This window comes from Sapajus apella, unplaced genomic scaffold (genome assembly GCF_009761245.1).
Source record: "Sapajus apella isolate SASKATOON/1434 unplaced genomic scaffold, GSC_monkey_1.0 scaffold4, whole genome shotgun sequence".
In the NCBI taxonomy this organism is placed as follows: domain Eukaryota; kingdom Metazoa; phylum Chordata; class Mammalia; order Primates; family Cebidae; genus Sapajus; species Sapajus apella.
This window is the reverse complement of record NW_022436944.1, coordinates 53,141,437-53,168,262: the sequence shown is the minus strand read 5'-3', so window position 1 is coordinate 53,168,262 and position 26,826 is coordinate 53,141,437. Positions and strand designations below refer to the sequence as shown.

At 36.2% G+C, this 26,826-nt stretch overlaps 1 protein-coding gene and 1 long non-coding RNA gene across 51 annotated transcripts in view; one reads left to right on the top strand and one right to left on the bottom strand.

The window, feature by feature from the left end:
• The window catches only part of CLASP2 (cytoplasmic linker associated protein 2), a 234,298-nt gene that overhangs the window by 154,602 nt on the left and 52,870 nt on the right, over positions 1-26,826 (top strand). For 26 of the 50 annotated variants that reach the window (XM_032269320.1, XM_032269272.1, XM_032269190.1 and 23 more), the window contains 6 exons: positions 3,143-3,306; positions 4,405-4,483; positions 12,840-12,983; positions 18,554-18,697; positions 19,772-19,878; positions 24,088-24,241. In XM_032269320.1, the coding sequence (XP_032125211.1) occupies positions 3,143-3,306; positions 4,405-4,483; positions 12,840-12,983; positions 18,554-18,697; positions 19,772-19,878; positions 24,088-24,241 (792 nt within the window). Of the gene's footprint in view, positions 1-3,142; positions 3,307-4,404; positions 4,484-4,614; positions 4,666-12,839; positions 12,984-18,553; positions 18,698-19,771; positions 19,879-24,087; positions 24,242-26,826 lie in introns of all 50 variants that reach the window. The other 24 variants (XM_032269052.1, XM_032269259.1, XM_032269236.1 and 21 more) reach the window with 1 other exon arrangement.
• Positions 1,496-26,724, bottom strand: LOC116543677. Its single transcript, XR_004265668.1, has 3 exons — positions 26,714-26,724; positions 13,197-13,202; positions 1,496-1,571 (listed from the first exon to the last, which is right to left on the bottom strand). It is a non-coding gene; the product is annotated as an uncharacterized LOC116543677 (long non-coding RNA).

Sequence of the window (26,826 nt, the reverse complement as noted above, 5' to 3'; positions counted from 1 at the left end):
GGTATGTGTTGGAAATGGGAAGATAACATAAATACAGAAAAGCTAAATAGCACCGTAAATAGCTAGTCCCTCTATGAGTTCTAAGCCAGGAAGATCGGTGGCCCTGACTTGCAGTCCAAGAAGCTTCTTGACCAGGACTTGAGTGGTAAATTCTATAGGAAGTCACATACTGTGTGTAAATGAATGGAGTGGGGATGTGTTAGAAAATCAGAGTGAGTGTGTGAGATGTGTTCAAGGATAAGGAGTTTATGTTGCCGGATAACCCAAGATCAATTTGGAGTTAGAAACTTGTCTAAGTATTTCAGACATTATAGACAGTACAGGGACATTAAAGGATTTTGTTTCCATCCAGAGTGATATCACAGTCTGATGGTGACAAAGAAATATGAGTTGACAAACCACAGCCTGCAGACCACATCCTCCCTGCTGCCTGTTTTTTGAATAAAGTTATATTGGCACACAGCTATGCTTATTTGTTTTTGTGGTGTCTATGGCTGTGCTAAATAGCAAAGTTGAGTAGTTGCAATAGAGACCACATGGTTTGCAAAGCCCTAGAATATTTACTATCCGGCCTATTACAGAAATGGTTTACTGACCCCTGGTATACAGGAAATATAAAACTAATGTCAGGCTACTACAGAAATCCAGACATGAGGTCAGAAAGACTTGGTGCTTTCAGTAATGGTATGGTAAACATATTTGGAGAAGGCCAGGAAAAAGCTGTTTTAGAGGTTCTGAGGCCTCGTGGGATAGATCAGAGAGACTGTGTCAAGTAGGCCATACTTGTGATGAAAACAGAATCATGATGAAGACATGCAAAAGGAGAATTCCTGGCAACTAGAAAGAAGGGAAATGAAAGGAAAGCAGTGTCAAGTTACAGAATAGCCAAATGTACTAAACTTAATGAAGAAGCTATTATACATCATGATTAGAAAGTAATTGGTGGGAGCAATAGAATGGAAGCAGAAAGAGTGTTTCTTGGAATGACATCTGCCACTGTAAGCAAAGGATTTAAGTAGAGAATAAAAGAATAAAGATAACAGAGGAGACCATGTTTTAAAAGAGCAAGAATATAAAATAGATTAGCCTTGAAATGAATCAGATCACTTCTTTCTTGGAGAGATGACGATTAGAAGGATAGGTACAGAGGAAATCAAGTTGAGGGAAGAGTCAATGGAGAATTTCATGTTGAATGACAGTAAAGTAGATGAGGTAAGTCATCTGGTGATAGAGTGAATAGAGCACAGCTGAAAACCAAGTGACCTAGCCTTAAGTCCTGGCCTAGCTATTAACCATCTGTGAAACATTGGGCAAGTCATATTTTTCTCTGATTCCCTGTTTCCTCATCCATAAAATAGGATGGTTGACCTAGGCATTCTAATGTCTGTGATTTTCAGAATGGATTTTCATGTAGGAAAACTTGAAGTTGGAATCTTCAGGAGCATAGATAAGTGTTGAAACAAGAGTGAAAGTGAACCAAAGAATAGAATAATGATGTCCTGGTAAATGAGCTTTAGAGGAGAGGCAGGAAGCCCTGATTTGTAGCATTTGCCAATTTCTGAGATGTCAAGCTACCAGCCATTTCACAAAATTCCTGAATATTTAACAGTTGACTCTAGATAGGTACAAACTGATGCCAGCACGTCACTGAACAGATTTGCCAGGTAACAGTAAGAATGAGGATCAGATTAGTTACATGCATTTGTCACAGACTAGGTCTAGTGAAGTTCCTTGACAATATTCTTGGCCCTCAGAATAGGGCCAGAGACAGTTTAATGAAGCAGTTGGCCAAGTTTGGAATCTAAGAGAAGCCAAGTTCTTGGGGAGTTGTTGGGGTAGGGGTGGGATGAGAGTTAAAGGAATCCACACTGAGTAAGAACAGTGTTGAAGCATACATTGCTGGGGACCAGAGAATACTCAAAAATTTAATTATAGTTTCTGCTGTTACAAGTATAGAGCTTTTTAGCAAATGGCTAAAGTATATTATTTTTAACTCAGTTTAAATGTTAAAGCTTAATTATGATTCTGATCAAGAAAATCCTTCATTTCTAACAAGAAAAAACAAGAGTTTATCTGTAACTGTATAAAGGAATTCAAGAAATATTCATTGAGAGCAAAACCCTTAATTCTCAAATTAACATAATTACTTTTTGAGATTACCTCAAAAAGTTAATGATTTTAAGATTTTTTTAACCCACAGTTTTTAATCTATTATTAAAATGTTTATTATAATTTGTCCAGTAATATATTATGGCTGACAGTCTTAAGAGGTTTTTCTTCTTTACCTAGAACCTAATTTTCTAGTGTGGTGTTGACTGTCTTATAAAGCGATACAGCCTAGATAAAGGTCACTTTTCATAAGTATTTTTATGAGCTACATCACTTATAAACATTAGCTTCCCTTCACTGTAATAATTTTTTCAACCTTATGAAAATTTTTAAACAAATAGATTAATATTGGAAATAGGTAAGAAACCCATAAATGGATATGGAGACTAATAGTATGCCATCTAGGACTTTTTGAAAATCACTGAAGTTTAGATGTAGACATTCACCTTGGATTTATTTTATTTTAGATGCAATTACAGTTATCTCAAATTATTTAAAATTACCATTGAGGCAGTTTTGATAAATGACATATTCCATACCAAATTATTTATGACAATTTTCATTTTGAGAAATCTGAGAATTCTCTAATTATTATACCAGATAAATTGTATACTTGAAGGTCGTTATAGTCATCTTTTTATTTATGCAGTGCCACTCATTGGAAAAGCTGAGAGTTAGTGAAACTATACTTTCTTTCCCTACATTTTATATAAAACGGATTTCACTTTAACCAGTTTAAGCTGTGGCATCATTGATAACATTAGGTGTGCCAGCCATTATGGCCAAACTTTCTTTACCAAGTGATGCTGCATGGAATAGCTAATTGTCGAACTTCTGCAGAAGTTGGATAACAGTTCAAATGTACTCTTGTATCACAGTGTCCAATGAAAAGCAAGAGAGATTGTTTTTCCGCTTGGCTGCCAATCGCTGTGCCTCTGATTCCTGTGTTCCTTTCTATATTTGTTTTGAATTGAACATAGAGGTCAATATTTCCTCTTTTTTTCTCCCTACCTTTCCCGTTTATCAACTGTAGGTATTCAGCATGTTTTTGGAGACTCTAGTGGATTTCATACAAGTCCACAAAGATGATCTTCAAGATTGGTTGTTTGTGCTGCTTACACAGCTACTGAAAAAAATGGGTGCTGATTTGCTTGGATCTGTTCAGGCAAAAGTTCAGAAAGCCCTTGATGTTACAAGGTAATTTTTTTTTCATATATTTCAAGTTAACCAGATAATAACTAGGAACATTTAACTCGTATATTAATAGTTCAGATTTCTGAGTCCCTTTGAACAATTTAGACTGCCTGGAGTCCATTAGAAGATTGTTAATTATGCCCATTCACATTGTATATTTAATGCAACTTTGTTTTAGGTCAAACCCTGCATTTCTTTTATAAAAATTGTATTAATATTGGTTGAGTAATTCAAGGTGGTATTTTATCTTAATTGATATATCAGCAACTGGACACAGTGGCTCAGACCTTTAATCCCAGCAGTTTGGGAGGCTGAGGCAGGCGGATCACTTGAGGTCAGGAGTTCAAGACCAGCCTGGTCAACATAGCAAAAACCTGTCTCTAGTAAAAATAATACAGATTAGCCAAGTGTGGTGCCAGGCACCTGTAATCCCAGCTACTTGGAAGGCTGAGGCCAGAGAATCACTTGAACCTGGGAGGTGGAGGTACAGTGAGCTGAGATTGTACCACCGCACTCCAGCCTGGGCAATAGAGTGAGACTCTGTCTACAAAAAAAAAAGAAAAGAAAAGAAAAAAGTATTAGCAAAGTAAGGTTGAATATTTTATTTAATCTACTGTAAAAAGTATTTTATGTTTATTTAAACAATGTTTATTATGCATTTCAGTATTCTGAATCTCTTTTCAGAAGGTTTTGAACCAATGATATAATTCTATTTCTTGTATAGATCGTTGAAGTCACTTATTTCAAATACCCATTTACTAGGTTGAGGTGAGTCAGAATTCAGATTTTAGGTGTAAAGAAACATTTCTAAGAATGTTAAACTTTTTGCTGAATATATTTTTCTGATTAAATCCATAGTTGAGGCAAGATAGGCTGTTATTTACTGTAATGTTGCTTTTTAACCCTGTACTGAGTACTAGTTCAAATGTTTATATTCTTCTGAGGATACATTTATTTTATATTATACCAGATAGGTTATACCACATGCATATACCACTTTATGCATGCTTTTTGGGTGACATTATGTTTTGGTATTAAGCATAGTCTTTGCTGTTACATACGTACTTACTTAATTTTTGTTTTGTTTTGTTCTTATTTCAGAGAATCTTTTCCAAATGATCTTCAGTTCAATATTTTAATGAGATTTACAGTTGATCAGACCCAAACACCAAGCTTAAAGGTAAAAATTTGAGGTCTTTTAAAGACATTATAAGGAGTTGAAGTATTTTTTAATAAAGTGATATTGATATTTGTATTTCCGTCACATGAGAAGCTGTTCAATCAGTGGGTTTTGTTTTTATAAACTTTCAGACAGTCAAGCCAGCACTTCGGGACCAGCTTCACTCTTTTTGGAGCTCCAAGGTTTTTTTGTTTTGTTTTCATCTGCATTATTTCTTTTCTTAACTCTCTGCAGTGTTTGCATCTATATTCAACTACTAATCTTCGTAAGCCTTCTACGCATGCACATATTTTATTTCAAATGTTATTTAAATGTCAGACTCTAAGTCTTTTGGAGAAACTTAATGATGATACATATTTAGAAGGCATCACAGTATGGCCATCTAACCCTAAGCTGGTTATGCAGACTCACTCTTAACTAATTTTATGTTTGTGATTTCCCAATACTTTTTTAAGTGTTAGGCATTTTAACAGGTATTTTAGGCAAAATGTCTGTTTTGCCTATGTATTAACTAAGCAAAAATTTTAAAATTTAATCTCAATGCCTTTCTTCAATTATCCTTAACTGAAATAGTAACTTTTTTTTCCTGATGTATGCATAACATTTGGAATTATAGTTAACTTTCTCATCTGTTATATGCACACATTTTGCAGTTAATGTAAAAACTAGATGGATTCCAATTTGTGATTTTAAATGATTATTAAATTTTACATAAAATTTAAAAAAATTAATGTAAAAGAATAGCCCCTGAATTCTTTACTAAAGTTTTTTTTAGTGAGTTTTATTAAAGGAGATTAAAGTCAGGGAAATAACAAGCATATGTGCTTACAACGATTCCTATATTTTTCTGCTCTATCCTGCACGAAATATATTTCTACAAGCATTACTGCCCAGGATTGGTTTTTCCCTTACGTTTCTGAATGCAGTTGTTCCTCAGAATCACAATTCTGTTTCTTACCAGGGTTGACTTTGTTAAACCAAAAAGTGTCTTGAGACAAGTCTAAATCAATTTAGAGCTTTAGTTTGCCAAGATCGTGGATGCATCCAGGAGGAATAGACACAACAAGTAGGATCTGTGACATGTGCTTTTTTTCCAGAGAGCATTTTGAGGAGTTTAATATTTAAAAGAGAAAGAGCCAGCAGGAGGGGAAAGAGGAATAGTCAGTTATGTTTGCATTCATCTCATGCTCAACAAATCTTCGTCTTACGTAAGAGAACGTAAATATAGAGTAGAGGAAGGAGTCAAATATGTATTTGTCTCTGGGTGAGTGGAGGGATGATTTCTAGTCTCATCTCTGTCCTCTACCTGCAAAGATAAACTGTTAATTTACATTGTCTGCATGAGGGAGACCATCTGAAGAAATATGTAGCCTTCTATCTTGGAGCTGTCTGTTTATGAACAAATGGGAGACAGTTTTTGGATGACCCAGTTCCCAAGCTTAACTCTTCCCTTTGGCATAGGCCATTTTATTTTCCTTTCACAACTTATACTCAATATAATGTTGTTTTCTTAGCACTTCTTGGGGAAAGAGGTTTTATCTTTTGCTTTTAAAAAGTAACCTGTTCAGGCCGGGCGTGGTGGCTCAAGCCTGTAATCCCAATACTGTGGGAGGCCGAGGCAGGTGGATCACGAGGTCAAGAGATCGAGACCATCCTGGTCAACATGGTGAAACCCCATCTCTACTAAAAAAACTACAAAAAATTAGCTGGGCATGGTGGCGCATGCCTGTAATCCCAGCTACTCAGGAGGCTGAGGCAGGAGAATTGCCTGAACCTGGGAGGCAGAGGTTGCGGTGAGCCGAGATCGTGCCATTGCACTCCAGCCTAGGTAACGAGCGAAACTCTGTCTCAAAAAAAAAAAAAAAGTAACCTGTTCTCACTCATAAGCGGGAGTTGAACAATGAGAACACATGCGCACAGGGAGGAGAGCATCACATACTGGAGTCTGTCAGGGGGAACTAGGGGAGAGACAACGGGGGGTGGGGAGTTGGGGAGCGATAACATGTGGAGAAAAGCCAGATATAGGTGATGGGGAGGAAGGCAGGAAACCACATTGCCATGTATGTACCTATGCAGCAGTCTTGCATGTTCTTCACATGTACCCCAAACCAAAAAGGCAATTAAAAAAAAAAAAATATATATATATATATATATATAAATAAATTTTTTTTAAAGTGACCCACAGAAGAAGAATTTACTCGATATTATTGACAGATATTTTTGAACTCATTTTATGACCAAGGCATTGTGCTAGGTATTTCTGGGAATATCAAGTCTATAATTTTATCATTAACTATAATATCTAATAAACTCTAAATGGTAATATAAGTTATGATACAGGTACCTGTAGTGGTGTTCAAGTGCTACTAAAATATATGTAGAGTTAGCTCAGTGTGGTAGTGCATGCCTATTATAGTCCTAGTTACTCAGGAGGTGAGGCAAGAGGATTGCATTCACCCAGGAGTTGAGGTTACATTGAGCTCTGATCATACCACTGCACTCCAGCCTGGGAGCCAGCCTCTTTTTGTTAGATACAGAGTGAGACTGTCTCAAAAAATAAAAATTAAAAAATAGGAAAGGGAGAGAGGGTGGGACATAGGAGGGAGAGAGGGAAGAAGGGAGGATAGAAAATGTATATAGAGATGTTTCACGGGCCAGTGCAAATGAGAGTCTAAACCAGCTTAAGAAATAAGGGTGAGGCTGGGTACAGTGGCTCACACCTGTAATCCCAGCAGCACTTTGGGAGGCCGAGGCAGGCAGATCAGGAGTTCAAGACCAGCCTGGCTAACATGGAGAAATCCCATATCTACTGAAAATACAAAAGTTAGCCAGGTGTGGTGGTGGGCACCTGTAGTTCCAGAAACTCAGGAGGCTGAGGCAGGAGAATTGCTTGATCCCAGGAGGCGGAGGTTACAGTGAGTCAAAATCATGCCGCTGTACTCCAGTCTGGGAGACAGAATGAGACTCAAAATCGTGCCACTGCACTCCAGTCTGGGAGACAGAGGCCTCAAAAAAAACAAAACAAGGGGTTGATAGTTGAGTTTAGAGAGAATAAGTTGCTGGAGACTTGAAGAGAAAGACAGAGTGAAGATTTGAAATGAGATATGAACAAATTAAAACTGGCTTTCCTATTGGAAAACATTGTACTGGAAACTAGAATCACAGATCGTTTCTCTAAGAGCCTAAATTATTTATAAATATGTATTTAATACAGATATATTAACAAATCCATGAGGGAAAATAACTTTTCGGCTGGGCACAGTGGCTCATACCCGTGACCTCCGCACTTTGGGAGGCTGAGGCAGGGAATCATCTGAGGTCAGGAGTTTCAGACCAGCCTGTCCAACTTGGTGAAACGCTGTCTCTACTAAAAATACAAAAAATTGGCTGGGCATGGTGGTTGGCACCTGTAATCCCAACTGCCAGGGAGGCTGAGGCAGGAGAATTGCCTGAACCCAGGAGGTGGAGGTTGCAGTGAGCCGAGTCTGTGTCACTGCCCTCTAGCCTAGGCAACAGAGTGAGACTCCGTCTCACACAAAAAAAGAAAATAACTTTTTTAATTCTTAAATCAGTGTTTTAGAATGGCAGGGAAAAGTTATATTGGAGCCATATCTTATGTCAAAAATAAAAGCAGCTTTCAAGTGGGTAACAGGGTTAAGTATAAAAAATTTAGCAGATTATAGAAAACCACAAATAACTTGAGTATCAGATCTAAAAAAAATTTTTATTGATCTTTCAGATAAATGATGAATGTTTATATAAAATTTTACATCTCTTTCAGAGTGTCATGTGATTACGTGTCAAGTGGAAGCAGTGGGTGAAATGCCAATACAAAGTGGTTTTATTTGAATTAATAATACTTTAAAGATAAATGTAATTTTTGCTGACCTCTTTTTTCTGGGTTTCACAAACAAGTTAAAGAATTTCACATCCCTAGCAGCTAGATTGTTTTTTCTTCTCTGAAAAAGAATGTGTGTTTGCTGCATTAAAATTATAAACTGGGTACAACCTTGTAAAATATCCTAATAAATGTACATGTTCAAATGATTATATATGTATTGTGGTTATGTTGCCTATTAGTATAGTAAACACATACATTCTGTGAAACCCTTTTAAAATTTTGCATGACAATAAATTGCCAAGCAACTGCACTAATTGACCCTCACATAGTATAAATAAATATATTCAGTTATTGATGATGGCAAATTATAAACAAAATACATTCATGTTCATTTTTTGATTTAACATAGTCACCTTCCAGCTATTCACACTGAGTGAGGATGGCGTTGCTTCAAGAATTCAGAATATTGGCCGGGGAATGGTGGCTTATACCTGTAATCCATCACTTTGGGAGGCCAAGGTGGGCAGGTCGCTAGAGCCCAGGAGTTCAAGACTAGCCTGGGAAACATGGCAAAACCCTGTCTCTTCAAAAAAAAAGTTTTTAAAATTAGCTGGTTGTGGTGGTGCACGCCTGTAATCTTAGCTACTTAAGCTGAGGTGGGAGGATCACTTGAGTTGGGATGTCGAGGCTACAGTGAGCCAAGATCACAACACTGCACTCCAGCCTGCGTGACAGAGTGAGACCTTATCTCAAAAAAAAAAAAAAAAAAAATTTAAAAAATTTTTTTTTTTTTTTTTTTTTTTTTTCAGAATATTATGTGCTGTCACAATTTAGTTGTGCCTGGTACTTTAAAACTAACCATAAGTCTCTCTTCCTGTCTACTATGCATTTCTGATGGCTAATAGGCTAAGTTTCGGTTTTTGCAATAAATTTATTTAAAATTATACATATGTCTTTTAATTGACAAGTAAATTCTATATATGCTTTGATATACGTATACATTGTGGAATGGCTAAATCAAGTTATATAACATTTTTGTAACCTCATAGGTTTATCGTGTATCTTTTTTTTTTTTTTGTGGTAAGAACACATAAAATTCACTCTTTTATCAGTTTTCATATAGACAATATATTGTTCTTAACTGTAGTCACCATGATGTACAGAAGGTCTCTTTTTGTTGTTGTTGTTTATTAAGAGAAACTGTTTCTTAGCCCACATATTCACATTTCATAGTTCAGAAATACAAGTCAGTTACAAACTTCTAGGTCATTCAACCTGAAGAAATTCTTTATATTCCATAATTTGTTTGCACTGTGAAAGATACCAGCCTTCCCTCATCTCCTCAAAATCTTTCATGGAATCATAATTTCCGTAGAAATCTTCATGTGCCTTCTTTCTTGGTTTAGCTACAGCAAACTTATAAAGAGTTGCTACCCACAGGGATACAATGAATGCTCCTACAATATGAAATTGCAGACACTTGGCCAGAAGGCCACACGTCCGAGATTTCATCATAGCACTGGGAGTCATGGTAGTTACTGTCCTTGGTAGCTTCGTCAACCTCTACACCAACATCCTTCCTGGCTGATGGAGAAATCGAATCTCTTGAACTTACTCCTCCTGTCTAAATGAAATGTTGTGCCCTTTGACCAACATCTCTCCAGTCCCCTACCCTCTGGTAACCTCCATTTTACTCTCTGTTTCTGTAAATTTGACTTTTTTTATATGCTGCATGTAAGTGAGATCATATAGTATTTGTCTTTCTATGTCTGGCGTATTTCATGTGTTGTCCTCCAGCTTCACCCACATTATCACAAATGACAGGATTTCCTCCTTTGTAAAGCTGAATAGTATTCTATTGTGTATATACACCACATTTTCTTTATCTTTCCAATCTTGGATAGACTGCCAGATTTATTCTATATCTTGGTATTATGAGTAACGCTGCAGTGAACATGGGAGTGCAGATGTCACTTCCACATTCTGATTTCATGTCCTTTGGGTCTATACCCACTAGTGGAATGCTGAATCATATGGCAGTTCTATTTTTAATTCTTTGAGGAACCTCCATATTATTTTCCATAATGGCAGTACTAATTTACATTTCCACCAACAGTGTGGAAGAGTTTCATTTTCTGCACATCATCACCTACACTTATCTTTCATCTTTTTGATAACAGCCATTCTACCAGGTGTGAAGTGAGGTTTTAGTTTGCCTTTCCCTGAAGAATGCTGGTATTGATCATTTTTCCATATACCTGTTGGCCATTTATATGTCTTCTTTTGAGAAACGTCTATTCAGATCCTTTTCCCATTTTCTAAACAGTTTGTTTTCTTGCTATTGAGTCATGTGAGTTTCTTATGTATTTTGGATATTAACCACTTAGCAGATGTCTGGTTTGCAGTACACTATTTTCTCTCATTTCTAGTTGTCCCTTCACTCTGTTGATTGTATTGTTTGCTATGCAGAAGCTTTTTAGTTTGATGTAATCTCATTTGTCTATTTTTGCTTTTGTTGCCTGTGTAAAGTTACAAATACTTGTTAAAATTCATTCATTAAGAAAGAAAAATGTAATTTGATCTCTTCTTTTTATTTTAACTGGAAGTAGGAAGGGAAAATTGTATAAGTGTCAGAACCTTATTTTAATATTTTACTTCCTGCTAATTTATTCAGTATGGCACTTCCCAGAGACCGTATTGGGCCTGAGTGACAAAAATGACATTAAAATCAATAGTAAGGGAAGAAAAAACATAGAAAAACATACTGCTTTAAAATTTGACAATTTTTTCTCAAGTTTCAATAATACATTTAAACCTTCTTTACGTCAGCAAATTAGCATTTAATTTATGTTTAGCATCCTTGCTATATCCCAGGACTATGTCAAGTGCTGTTTTCTTAAGTGCACAGGTACAATATGGTGACTATAGTTAATAACAATGTATTGTATACTTGAAAACCGCTAATGGGGGATGTCATATGGGGAGATGTAGGTCAAAGTATACAAAGTGGCAAATCTGTAGTATGATTAAGTCTAGAGATCTAATGGACAACATGAAGACCATAGTTCATAATATTGTCTTAAATTTGGGGTTTTTGCTAGAAGAGTAGGTTGTAGGTGTTCTTGCTACACGCACAGAATGGGTAACTGAAATGATGGATTCATTGACTTGCTTGACTGTAGGAAACATTTCACTGTGTATATGTGTATCAAAACATCATGTTATACACATTAAATATATAAAACTTTAAAATTGAATTTATAAGAAGAATTGTCAGGAGAATAGATTTTAAGTGTTCTCACCACAAAAAAAAATTAAATATATGAGGTAATGTATGTGTTAATTAGCTCAATTATAGCCCTTCCACAAATATATATATTTCAAACATCTGCCTTGCATGCATGTTTACATCAAGATTACTGGGAGAATATCAAGACCTTTAAACTAACACATAACATTTCCTTTTTTTTTTTTTTATTTTTTTTTTTTTTTTTGAGACGGAGTTTCGCTCTTGTTACCCAGGCTGGAGTGCAATGGCGCTATCTCGGCTCACCGCAACCTCCGCCTCCTGGGTTCAGGCAATTCTCCTGCCTCAGCCTCCTGAGTAGCTGGGATTACAGGCACACACCACCATGCCCAGCTAATTTTTTGTATTTTTAGTAGAGACGGGGTTTCACCATGTTGACCAGGATGGTCTCGATCTCTTGACCTCGTGATCCACCTGCCTCGGCCTCCCACAGTGCTGGGATTACAGGCTTGAGCCACCACGCCCGGCCAACACATAACATTTCTATAGAAATAGTTGTTGTCTTTTCTTCACTGGTACTTGTATAACTCATTTTTGTGACAGTTATTTTGGAAGGCAGTTCTGACAACCGATGGACTCATTAAGGAACCTCATCTCGTTGTGAGAGTCTATGTTTGACCAAAAAAAAAAAAAAAAAAAACGTATATTGCCTACCTTGATTTGCCATACCTCATTTCCAAAATACTTTTGTTCATTTTCCCAAAAATGAAATTACACTGGGTTAATAAGACTAGCTCTCCGTGAGTCTAGCTAAGAGTCAGCCATAAGCTCTGAGGGCTGATTTAAGGAAATGTTTATAATCTTGTCAAGATAGTCTTCAGCAGTTGTTCAGACTTGGGGAATGAAACACCTGGGACCTCAAAGTTCTGATTATGTGTGAAAAAAATCATCAACACTGTCATATACTTGTACCTCAGGTAGGTAGGTGACTGTATTTGTTGTTGTTGTTGATGTTATTTGTTCATTCTCTATTTGTCATAATCACCTGGCTGGGCATGGTGGCTCATGCCTGTAGTCCCAGCACTTTGGGAGGCTGAGGTGGGAGGATTGTTTGAAGCCAGGAGTTCAAGACCAACCTGGCCAACATAATGAGACCCTATCTGTATATAAAAAATAATAAAAATAATCACCTGATTATTTTTGAAATATTCTCTAGTGTCTCACAATAACCATCTTACTGTTCTTTCTCTTTGTGCTTTCCTCTGCAGGTGAAGGTTGCTATCCTTAAATACATAGAAACTCTGGCGAAACAGATGGATCCAGCAGATTTTATAAATTCTAGTGAAACTCGCTTAGCAGTATCTCGGGTCATCACTTGGACAACAGAACCCAAAAGTTCTGATGTTCGGAAGGTATGTTTTAATACAAAGTTGAGAAGATAAATTGGGAAAGCAAGTCAGTCATTATGGATTGACAGTGAATGAAGCTAATATTTTCAGGACCATACCAGTTAGCAGTGAGTTATGAAGAACTTTTTAAAAAATATTTTAAGTTGTTTTAAATTGTATCCAATTAATATAAGCATAATTTTCAAACTTAGAATCAAAAATACCTACCCTTACAACAATCCTCTCTCTAATTTTATAACCATTCAAAAAATTCCAAATCATTCCCCCTGTGTTTACCTATACTTTTCAAATAAGAGCTTATACTGTTGTTTGATTTATCCATTTTTAGACATTTTTTAAAATCGATTGATAAATGTAGACATTTGGTATATCCATCTATCTTGGTAAGTGAGGACTTAGCTTTCTCAAACTTTCTGTATCCTTTCTAAGGTATTTATAAAATACATATGAATCAATTACTAGTTATTAGTAGAAAAGATTTACATTTGACTGTGCAGGTATTCACTTCTATACCAAGTGATTTGCGACTGCTTGCTTTCTTATAGATACATTATTTCTCCTGGAGTTGACAATTTGCCTTGCTTTTTCATTTGCCTAATATTTTTTTCTAAGTATAGTATTTTCAACACCTCGGCTACACATGTATGGCTGTTATTTTCCATATGCTCAAAAACATAGATTATTATTTTATTTTCTAGAGAGCTCCTTCCTGGACACTGTTCTTTTCTCCAGTTTTGACATTTTTCTCCTCAGGCCTGCTGTATACACATCTGCCTGCAATTTCTATGGAGTGTCTTCCTGAGACTTATCTTTATCCCTGTTTACATCTTTTTTTTTTTTTTTCTGAGACAGAGTCTCGTTTTTTAACCCAGGATGCAGTGCAGAGGCATGATCTTGGCTCACTGCAGCCTCTACCTTCTGATTCAAGTGATTCTCATGGCTTAGCCTCCCTAGTAGCTGGGATTACTGATGTGCACCACCACACTTGGCTAAGTTTTGTATTTAAGAGAGACATGATTTCATTATGTTGTCCAGGCTGGTCTTGAACTCCTGTTCTCAAGTGATCTGCCCACCTGGGCCTCCCAAAGTGCTGGAATTACAGACATGAACCACTGTGCCTGGCCTATTTCTTGCATCTTATATCTACTTCTATTTACTTTCTTTTCTGGTGAATCATTTCCATCAACATTTGCTGCAAAAGGAATACACATAGGCTGGACACAGTGGCTCACGCCTATAATCTCAACACTGGTAGGCTGAGGCAGACGGATTGCCTGAGCCCAGGAGTTTGAGATCAGTCTGGGCAACATGGTGAAACCCTAGCTTTACTGAAAATATAAAAAGTTGGGTGCAGTGGCATGTACCTGTAGCCCTAGCTTCCTGGGAGGCTAAGGTAGGAGGATTGCTTGAGCCCAGGATGTCGAGGATGCAGTGAGGCAAGGTTGTCACTCCAGCCTGTATGACAGAGTGAGACCCTATCTCAAAAAAAAATAAAGAGTTCACAGAGTATACATTTTTGTGATCTTTATTTCCAGTGATGAGCACTACACCCAACAGCAGAATATATATTCTTCTCAAGTACACATGGAACATTCTGCATGTTAGGCCATGAAACAAACCTCAATAGATTAAAATGATAGAACTAATACACAGTATGTTCTCTGACCACAGTAGAATGAAATTAGAGTCAATAACAGAAAGGAATTGGGAAAACCCACAAACAGCTCACTCTTAAGTAATCAGTGAGCCAAAGAGGAAATCAAAAGAGAAATAAGAAAATACACTGAGAAATACCTTGAGATTAATGAAAATAAAGACCAAAATGTATGGGATAAAGCTAAAGCGGTGCTTTGAGGGAAATTTATAGCTGTTAAGCCTACAATAAAAAGAGGAGGGCTGTCAAATCAGTCATTCAATTCACCACAATAAGACACTGCAAAAAGAAAAGCAAACTAAACCTGAAGACAGCAGAAGGAAGGATATAATCAAGATTAAAGCAAAAGAAATAAAGACTGGGAAAACCAATGAAACCAAAAGCTAGTTAGTTCTTTAGAAAGATCAACAAAATTGACAAACCTTTAGCTAAATGTATCAGGTTAAAAAGAGAGAACATTCAAATCATTAGAATTACAAATGTGGCTGGGTGTGGTGGCTCACGCCTGTAATCCCAACACTTTGGGAGGCCAAGGTGAGAGGATCACTTGAGGCTGGGAGTCTGAGACCAGCCTGGGCAATATGACCAGACCTCATCTATGCAAAAAAAAAAAAAAAATTCGAATTAGGTGAGTTTGGTAGTATATGCCTGTAGTCCCAGTTACTCAAGAGACTGAAGCAGGAAGATCACTTAAAGCCAAGGAGTTCAGGGGTGCAGTGAGCTATGATTGTGCTGCTGCACTCCAGCCTGGATGATAGTTAGACTCCCAACTCAAAAGAAAAAAAAGAAATGAAAAGAAACCTAAATCATTATCTATTCTAGTAGGAAATCACTAGAAAATGTCTCAAGCTAATAATGAAGAAATAATTGTATAAGTTTGTCAATCCTATCATTAAAAACAAGCATTACAAAAGGGAACTCTGGAGAGCTGAAAAAGGGTATTAAGATTTATAAAACGTTTCCTAAAACTTTTTAAAAATCTGTATGTATGTATTTGATTTAAAGACTTAAAAATTATTTTAATATAACTGCTGAGCTTATAAAAAAGGATTATAGAGAAATACTATGCATAATTATATGCCAGTAAATGAGGTAACTTAGATGAAATGGACAATTCCTAGAAAGATACAAACTACCAAAACTGACTCAAGAAGAAATAAACAGTATAAATAGAAATACAACAGGAAGTTGATTTAGTAATCAAAAACTATGCACAAGCCAGGCACAGTGGTTGACACCTGTAATCCTAGCACTTTGGGAGGCGAAGGCAGGTAGATTGCTTGAGCCCATGAGAAACCAGCCTGGGTAACATGGTGAAACCGTCTTTATACAAAAATATGTGTGGTGGCACATGTCTGTAGTCCCAGCTATTTAAGGGGCTGAGGTAGGAAGATCACTTAAGTGCTGGAGGTTGAGGTTGCAGTGAACTGTGATCATGCCACTGAACTCCAGCCTGAGTGACAGAGCAACACCACATCTCAAAAAAATGAATACATAAAATAAAACTGCACAAAGAAAAGCCCAGGCTCAGATGGCTTTGTTGGTGGTATATATCATCAAACATTAATATCAATTCTTCACACATTCTTCCAAACAGAAGAGGAAAGAACACTTCCCAGTTTATTCTGTGAGAGCAGTTTTATCCTGATACCAAAACTAGACAGAGATATCAGACATCAAAAAAACACCACAGACCAGCATCTTTTTATGAAGATGGATGCCTTAATCCTCAATAAAATGCTGGCCAGCCAAATTTAGCAACGTATATAAAAGAATTATATACCAGGACTGTATTAGTTCATTTTTATGCTGCTGATAAAGACATACCTGAGATTGGGCAATTTGTAAAGAAAGAGGTTTAATTGGCCTTACAGTTTCATGTGGCTCAGGAAGCCTCACAATCATGGTAGAAGGCAAGGAGAAGCAAGTCACGTCTTACATGGATGGCAGCAGGCAAAGAGAGAATGAGCCAAGTAAAACAGGTTTCCCCTTATTAAACCATCAGATCTCGTGAGACTTATTCACTACCACAAGAACAATGTGGCAAAACCACCCCTATGATTCAGTTATCTCCCATGGGTCCCTCCAACACTTGGGAATTATGGGAGTATAATTCAAGATGAGACTTGGGTGGGGACACAGAGCCACGCCATATCAATGACCAATTGGGATATTTACCAGGAATGCAAGATTAGATTAACATCCAAAAATTGATATAATACACTATATCAATAGTAAAAACACAAAAACCACATAATTATCTCAGTAGATACAGGAAAGTAAAACACTTAAAAGAAAACAGGAATATTCATGACCTCAGATTTGGCAGTGGATTGTTATATATGGTATCAGAAGCATAGGCAACAAATGGAAAAACAGATAAGTTGGAGTTCATCAAAATTTAAATTTTGCAATATTCCAAGAACAAGAATACTGATGTGACTGGAAATCATTGGCACATTTTTAAGTCACATAGTAATTATGTTTTTAAAGATTATGCTGTCTGATGTGACAAAAATGGACTAGTGTAAGGGAGAAGAAAGAGGAAAAGGTAAAGCTGATGCTGAAAGGAACCTAAGTCGCATCTGTTTTAGGAAATCACTAGAAAATGTCTCAAGCTGATAAATGAAGAAATTAGTATAGAAATAGACAAATAGGTCAATGGAACATGAAGGAAGGTCCAGAGACACTTAGGTTTATATAGGAGATTAGAAGTGTCACTTCACGAGGAAAGGATCATTGGTATATGGTTTGGGAGCAATTGAGATGTCTGTCCCTATGGGAGAAATAAAGCTGAATCTCTAAACCAAAGTAAACTAGATGAACTAAAGTACATATTCTAGCACATTTTTTTTTGAGACTGAGTCTTACTCTGTTGCCCAGGCTGAAGTGAAGTGGCACGATCTCCGCTCACTGCAACTTCTGCCTCCCAGGTTGAAGAAATCCTCTGGCCTGAGCCTCCCAAGTTGCTGGGATTACAAGTACACACCACCACACTCAGCTAATTTTTGTATTTTTAGTAGAGACAGGATTTCACCATGCTGGCCAGGCTAGTCTCGAATTCCTGACCTCAAGTAATTTGCCCGCGTCGGCCTTCCAAGGTGCCGTGATTACAGGTGTGAGCCAACGTGCCTGGCCTGTTACAGAAGTAATCCTATAGTTTTGTCTTCAGCAGTATGTAATAGATGTTTCTCAATTTCTACATTGAGAGCTGTGTCATCTTCCAAGACTGTGTTGTATAGTATTCCATTGTTCCAGTATAACATAATTTATTCCCCTAGTGTTGTATATTCAGATGTATTTTTCACAGAGTGGGTTCAGCAAGGTCCAAAATGAAGTGTGCAGATGTGGATACTTGTGTCATGTGATTATAAATGATTTGAGTTTCTCTCTTCCTTAATTCTCTATATAATTTGAATTTCAAAGTAATGCAGTTGATTACTTCATAAGCAGAAAAGAATTGTATAACTTTTCTTAACTAATCTGAGTAAGCTTTACGTTGTTCCCATTTCCACAGAACAAACTTACTTTAACTTCAAATTGTAGACTTGTTAGGTTAACTGCTTTTGAGAAGATTAGATATCCCTTCTCTTTGTAATTGCTTATTAGGAAAACTAAAGTACTGTACTAGTATGTAACAGAGTAACCCTGGAAACTGTCATGGTTAACTTTTGCTATTGTCTGTTAGGTTATAATTATTATACTTTTCATATTCCCTTCTTACCTTCAAAAAAAAATGGTAGGTCAATATTTTTTAATCTTTCCAACAAAGCAGGTTCAAAGCAAATAAGTCTCTTTCTTTGCCCTGGAAAAGATGCTCAAGCTTCGTGCTATTGAACAGAAATGTGGAGGTAGAAAATGGTCTCATTGAAGTAACAAAAATATATTTATCTACTTCTTGTATGCCTTTGTTTTTTAGGCAGCACAGTCAGTGCTGATATCATTATTTGAACTCAATACCCCAGAGTTTACAATGTTATTAGGAGCTTTACCAAAAACTTTTCAGGATGGTGCTACCAAGCTTCTTCATAATCACCTTCGAAACACTGGCAATGGAACCCAGGTAATTCCTACTTATTTTCTTGGCTGTTCTATAACGTGATGGTTGATTTAACAATAATTGCTTTCTTTTATACAACGTAAACTTGATCCTTACTATATAATTTTTGCATCTTTATTTGGCATTTCCTGAGCAGAATTAAATATTGTCTTGGAAAGAATAGAGTCCCTATGCCTGTCCTGTTTATATTATATTATAATTTGTATAGATTAGGATGGTGGTAAACGGTGGCTAGGGCATGAACAAGAAAAGCAAAATAAGAGCAAAACATAGGTGAGAGCACCAGCTGGAAGCCGTTAGGATCAGGACATGCTCTTTAGTTGAACCAATTCTTATTTGAGGACTAATGGGGATGACTCAAGAAATAAGTCCTGAGTAAATGAAACCTTCAAGTGATATATGTGTATATATATATATGTGTGTGTGTGTGTGTTTGTATATACATGTATGTATTTTTTACTGGTATGAAATAATTTATATAATATGCCTAAAGAATTGAACTAAAGAATTAAAGAGAGACATTTGATAGCAAACATAGGAGATGCACTGATGGCAGGCTTAAGGTAAAGTCTGAGGAGGGTTAAAAGTAATCGTAAAACAATTTCTTGTGAATCAGAGTCAGTCATGTTTTGAAAAGGAGTAAGGATTATGTCATTATATCTTAAAAATAGACATATTAATAATATGACCAGATTTAACTCCCTTGGTGTAAAGCAAAGTCAAGGAGGAATAAAATTTGAGTATTATTAATGGTTAGAAGATGGAAATTAGCTCAGAACAGAAAGCTAATTTAAAATTACTAGTTTAGAATATCATTGAATCCTTGAGGGAAAGGATGTTAATATTTCAGAGCAGGAAGTAGGTGAGAACAGAAAAAAGCTAAAGAGTTATATAACTTAAGTAGGAAGAAGTTTTTTCCCGTGGAAACCAGACATAAGTACATGAATTTTTAAAATATTGACCTGGAAATACGGCCTTTAAGTGTGGTTCAACCTAATGTTTGTGTGGCTTCCTTAAGAATTTTTTTAAGTGAACTTATTTGTAATATGTTAATATTTCTTTGACTCCCTTCATCAGAGTTCCATGGGGAGTCCTTTGACAAGACCAACACCACGATCACCAGCTAACTGGTCCAGTCCTCTTACTTCTCCTACCAATACATCACAGAATACTTTATCTCCAAGGTAATAAAAGGATGATTTTTCATGATGGTTTGTGTTTGCAAATTCCTATTCTTTTTTTTTTTTTTGAGACAGAGTCTCACTCTGTCACTCAGGCTGGAGTGCAGTGGTGTGATCTCAGCTCACTGCAACCTCCGCCTCCTGGGTTTAAACAATTCTCCTGCCTCAATCTCCCAAGTAGCTGGGATTACAGGCACACGCCACCACACCTGGCTGATCTTTTGTATTTTTGAGAGAGACGGGGTTTTACCATGTTTGCCAGGCCGGTCTCAAATTCCTGACCCAGGTGATCCGCCTGCCTCAGCCTCCCAAAGTGCTGGGACTACAGGCATGAGGCACCACACCTGGCTGTAAATTCCCATTCTTAAAAAGCAAGCATTAATATAATTCCAGTCAATTCCCACTTGACTTGAAAGGTCTTAGAAAAGTAGAAACTTAGCAAATTAAAAAAATTTTAAATTTATTTGAAAATTAACTACTTAAATGATAATACATAGGATATGGAATTTTTTAATAAGTGGAAAGAAAAGCTGACAACTTTTTAAAATAACTTACTGCTTATTCTATTAAATGGCATAATTATATTTCTCAGAAATGCTATATAAATCCAGTAAATTGTAAATAATGTCTTTCAATTACATTATACTACTCAGTATAAGTGGTGATAAGGTTAATTATAATGATGAATTTGAAAAAATTAAGTTTACAGACAAAACATAAAAATATATAACAAATAAGGAAAGGTTAAATATATAATGAATATATGATATATATGTAAATAAATATAAATTTATTATATATGATATATATTATATATCATGAATTACATATATAACTATATTTAATGAATTACATATGTAATATGTCATATATTCATTGTATATTTAACCCTTACCTATTTGTTATTTTTATGTTTTATCTGTAAGCTTAATATTTTCATTATATATGTAATGAATTATATCTATATAGATATATATCATTATATATGTAATTAATATATAAATCATGTATCTATATAAATATATAAATTATAGATATATAAAAATTAAATAGATATAATCCACTACATGTTATGTAGATATAATTCATTACATATATAATATCTGTGTAATTCATTGTGTATATAATAATAAAATGTGTCATATATTCATTATATTTATATATGAATTATATGTATAAACATATACATAATAAATAGTGAATATACACCTCTGAGGAAAAAATATGACCGAGAGATTGGGCCTTAATACAAAATAAAAGATGTGTATAATTTTCACACACTTGTGTGTTTCAAGCATGAGCTGAATTTTAAATGACATTCTTGACTCCTTAGTACACTAAAATTTTACTTTCTTTTCCTGGCCTTTTGAAAAATTGTTTGCATAGAAGTTCAGCATTACTGATCAATAGAGAAACGCAAATCAACCCCACAAAGAGATACCATTTCACACCAGTCAGAATGGTTATCATTGAAAAGTCAAAAAATAACAGATGCTGGCAAGGTTGTGGAGAAAAAGGGACACTTTTACACTATTGTTGGGAGTGTAAATTAGTTGATCTATTGTGGAAGATAGTGTAGCAATTCCTCAAAGACCTAGAGACAGAAATATCATTTGAGCCAGCAATCCCACTACTAGGTATATACCCAAAGGAATATAAGTCATTCTGTTGTAAAGACACATGCACATGTATGTTCACTGTAGCACTATTCATAATAGCAAAGACATGGAATCAATCTAAATGCCCATCAGTGATAGACTGGTTAAAGAAAATGTGGTACATATACACCATGGAATACTAAGCAACCATAAAAAAAAAAAAATAAGATTATGTCTTTTGCAGAGACATGGACAGAGCTGGAGACCATTTTCCTTAGCAAACTAACACAAGAACAAAAAAATAAATATTATGTGTTCTCATTTACAAGTAGGAGCTAAATGATGAAAACACATGAACACATAAAGAGGAACAACACACCCTGGGGCCTACCAGAGTGCAGAGGGTAGGAGGAGGGAGAGAATCAGGAAAAATAATTAACGGACGCTAGGCCTAATACTTGGGTGATAAAACAATCTGTACAACAAACCCCCATGAAACACGTTGACCTATATAACAAATCTGTACATTCTGAACAAATACCCCTGAACTTAAAAGTTTTTTTTAAAAAGGAGTTGGGCTGGGTGTGATGGCTCACACCCGTAATCCCAGCTCTTTGCTAGGCTGAGGCGTGCAGATCACTTGAGGTCAGGAGTTCAAGACCAGCCTGATCAACATAGCAAAACCTCATCTCTCCTAATAATACAAAAATAGCCGGGCATGGTGACACATGTCCATAGTTTCAGCTACTCAGGAGGCTGAGGCAGGAGAATCACTTGAGTCCAGGAGGCGGAGGTTGCAGTGAGCCAATATCATGCCACCGCACTCCAGCCTAAGTCATAGAGCAAGACTCAGTCTCAAAAAAAAAAGAAGTTTGGTATTTATATTTAATAGCTTGACTTTTGTCATTAGCCATACACTATAGTATGCTTCATCAAGTTATTCATTAAAATTACTGGATAATACATCAACATCTAAGAAAGAAAAATATATTGCAAACATTTTCTAGCCTATTTTTTCCATTCTACATATATGATAAATTTGGTAGCTAAATTCCAGCTTCAGTTGAATTTTAGCATTTGATTATAGAGTTTATGTTAATAACATTTATGGATCAGGCACAATGGCTCACACTTGAAATCCCAGCACTTTAGGAGGCTAATGCAGGAGGATCACTTGAGGCCAGGAGTTTGCTACAAACCTGGGCAACATATAGAGACACCATCTCTACAAAAGAATTTTTAAAAATCAGCCAAGCATGATGTTATATGTTTGTAGTCCTATGTAGTCCTAGCAACTTGGTAGGCTGAGGCAGGAGGATTGCATAAGCCTAGGAGTTTCAAGGCTGCAGTAAGCTATGGTCGTACTACTGTACTCCATTCTGGGCAGCAGCAAGACCCTGTCCCTTAAAAAATAAATAAATAAATTCGCCAGGCACGGTGGCTCACACCTGTAATCCCAGCACTCTGGGAGGCCGAGGTGGGCAGATCACCTGAGGTCAGGAGTTCGAGACCAGCCTGCCATAAACGTGGTGAAACCCCATCTCTACTAAAAATACAAAAAATTAGCTAGACATGGTGGCAGGAGCCTCTACTTGGGAGGCTGAGGCAGGAGAATCACTTGAGCCTGGGAGACAGGTTGCAGTGAGCTGAGATTGTGCCACTGCACTCCAGCCTGGGCAACCAGACTGAAATTCTATCTAAAAAAAAATTATGTTCAATGTTAAAAATCCTCTCCCTTCTCACAAATTTGTTTTAAAATACATTTATCTCTTCTTCAAGCAGTACTATTATTGGGAGTTAATCACAGAGATTGGCAAACTTTCTGTAAAGGGTCAGGTGGTAAATATTTTAGGCCTTTTGAGTCATGGTCTTTTGAGTCTCTACTCAACTCTGCTATTGTATGAAAACAACCATCAACAATAGAAATAAAAAATAACCATAGACAATACCTAAATAAATAGGCATGACTATGTTAAATAAAGTTTTATTTATAGACACTGAAATTTAAATTTTATCTAATTTTCATGTATGTAAATTCATTATATTTATATATGAATATATGTATAAACATATATATAGTAAGTAAATAGTGAATATATACCTCTGAGGAAAAAATACGACTGAGAGATTGGTCCTTAATACAAAATAAAAGATGTGTATAATTTTCACACACTTGGGTGATTCAAGCATGAGCTGAATTTCAAATGACATTCTTGACTCCTTAGTAGACTAAAATTTTATTTCCTTTTCCTGGCCTTTTGAAAAATTGTAGAAAATTAGTTAAAACCATTTAAAAATGTAAGAAATGTTCTTGGCTTGCAAGCCATCCATAGTTTGCTAACCTGTGGTTAATCAGAACATTTTTGAAGGTGGAAACACAAACCAGTTATTAAGGTCTGTGCATTCTAGAGTAACTATAAGGTGTCCTTGGTGGAAGGACAAAGGGACATGTACTTTAACTATATATAGCTGCTATTTTTTGTTTTGCTAATTATGTCCTAGAGAATATACATTCCCTAATCTTGTCTTTGTAAATATCCTTATATAATTTCCTCAAATTTGTTTGTATTTTAAAACTACACCTAAATGAAAATTACTGTCATCTTTTTCATAGTGCATTTGATTATGACACAGAAAATATGAACTCTGAAGATATTTATAGCTCTCTTAGAGGTGTTACTGAAGCAATCCAGAATTTCAGCTTCCGTAGCCAAGAAGACATGAATGAGCCATTGAAAAGGGATTCTAAAAAAGATGATGGCGATTCAGTGAGTATTTTAATATCCTTACTTTGCAGACTATTTCATTGTTCATTAAGAATTTTTTAAATTAAAAGTTGGTTTCTGTCATTTTTGAATATACTTATTTGGGGATCAGTCACTCTACAGGTATTTACTGAGTGTCTGCCACATAGCAGGCACTGTTTGAGGCATTAGATTTATATGACAAAATCACTGCCTTAAAATTCCTTTTAGATTTTCATAGAGATGAGTATTATAGAGTTTTAAGATAGAATGTGCTTTCGAGGAAAGTGAGTCTATTTTAGATTTTGTGGTCCGAGAAGAGCTCTCTCCAAAGGTAGCATTTGCATTGAAACCTAAATAAAGTCACATAAAATCCAGAGGAGAATTCCATGAGAGAATTAGCAAATCTTAAGTCATTTAGATGGGAACAAGCTTTGTACAATTGAGGACTAGGAAGAAAACCAGTGTAGTTGGAGCGTTATGAGAGGAAAAGGGGAGTGGAACATGGGCCAGATCACAATGAGTCTTGTAAGAATACCTAAGGAGTTGAGAATTTTTTTTTCTCGTTAGGTGTAGTGATGGTAATTTGTATCATCAGTTTATGTGGCTCCAGATAAGAATGTGTTTTGTTTTGTTTTTTTAGTTAATGTGTTTATTTTTTTTAACATGCAAGTAACTGGCTCTCAAAGTATTTTTAAAATCACAAGACATTACACTGAAGTAAGAATGTTGTAACCTACAAATTCTTATATATTTAATATTATTGACATATTTGAATATTGTTTAGTTTATTCCTTCTGCTATTATACACAGAGTGGTTTTTTACTTCGCTGCTTCTTAGACTTTTCTCTGACAGCTTAGACTTTTCACAAAATGAGACATCCCACCAGTTCCTGTGGAATTCATTGTTTCTCAGTGTTTGCAAAGTTGCAGAACATTGTAGTGCTTCAGCACATCTCTAAAGGGCTCCTTCCTCTGCCTTCCTGCCATCTTTCTTGCTGTTGTTTTTCTCACAGTGCCTATCTGGCAGAGCTAAATTGTGGGCCTAGTAAGCTGGCTGCCGAAACCCAGCTTACCACTGATATTTGAGCTTCCCTACCCTTAAAGGCTGCATGTGGTAGCAGTAACAGATTAGTAAGAATCACTGCTTCATTGAGACTCAGTTTGGTTTTGTTTTCAGACACAGCATGGTACAGGGTAGGGAACTCAAATTGTGAATTTTGACAGAGTGAGTTCAAATCCCAGTTCCAGGTAGTTATTAGCTAATGAGGTTATCACCTTTAAGCTTCGATGTCTTCATTAAGAAAACAGGGATATCACTGCATACCTTAAAAGTTCTTGTGAGTGTAGTAAGTCATATGACTCTTTTCAGCTCAGACCTCTTTTCCTGAGTTCCACATTCACATTCAGCTGCCTGTTTGAATTCCTGGTCTTCTCCCCTAAAGCTGATCTTCCCTATCTTAGTTGATGGCAACACTAGTTGCCTAGCCAAAAACCATGGACAAGAGTTGTTGTTGAGTCCTCTATTTTTCTCATCCTCCATACCAAATCTGTCAGGAAATCTGTTGGCTCCCCCTGCAGAATGTATCCAGAATTCAGCCTATTCTCACCACTGCCTTTCTGGTTTGAACCATCATCTTCACCAGTTCTCTCACCTGGATTATTAAAATTTGGCCTCCTTGATTATGCCCCTGACCTCCTACTATTCTCACTCTCACTCAACTCTATAGGAGGCCCTTGTCTCAGAGTCAAAACCACAGTCTATACAATAGGCTTTTTTTCTGTTACCTCTCTGGCCTCATCTCCTACTAGTTTCCTCCTTGTTCACTCTGCTTCTGCCACACTGGCCTCCTTGCTGTCCCTTGAACTTACTAGGCATGTTCCTTCCTCAGGATCTGTGTATTGGCTCTTTTCTCTAACTGAAACATTCTACCTCCAGATAGCCCCTTGACTAATTCCCTCACTTCCTTCAAGTGTTTACTCAAATGGCTTCACAGTGAACCCTACTCAACCTGTTTAATGTGTGAACTCCATCCTCCCACTTCAGCATTTATGATTCCTTCTTCTAACATACCATATACTTTATTCATTTATTAAGTTTTTTTTATTATCTGTCCCTCCATTAAATATAAACTCCATTGGAGTAGACATCTTTCTCTCTTTTGGTCACTATTGTATTTCCCAGTGCCATGAACAATGCCAGGCATATAATAGGTGCATAGTAAATATTTTAAGAATATTTGTAAGGTGCCTAGCAAATGGCTTGGCGCATAGTTGCCCAGTGGAAGGTGGTGATGCGGATACTCGTGGCAGTAATTACTTTGATACCAGTATTTGTATCAGTATATATATTCATATTTTGGTAAGTTCAGTAATGTGCCCAAATCCTTTTGTCATTCCTCCAAGAGTTATGCAGGCCTTTTAAGCCTTTCTTTTCTTTTTCTTTTTTCCTTAAAACAAGCCTTTTTAAATGTGATTTTATTATGCTTTGTTGACATACCATCGTATGATATACCATTACCTTATTAATGGAATCTGGCAGTTTGTAGTGCTGTGTTGCTTATGAAAGTTCTTTTTTATCTTTAACTGACATGGAGAAGCTGCTGGTA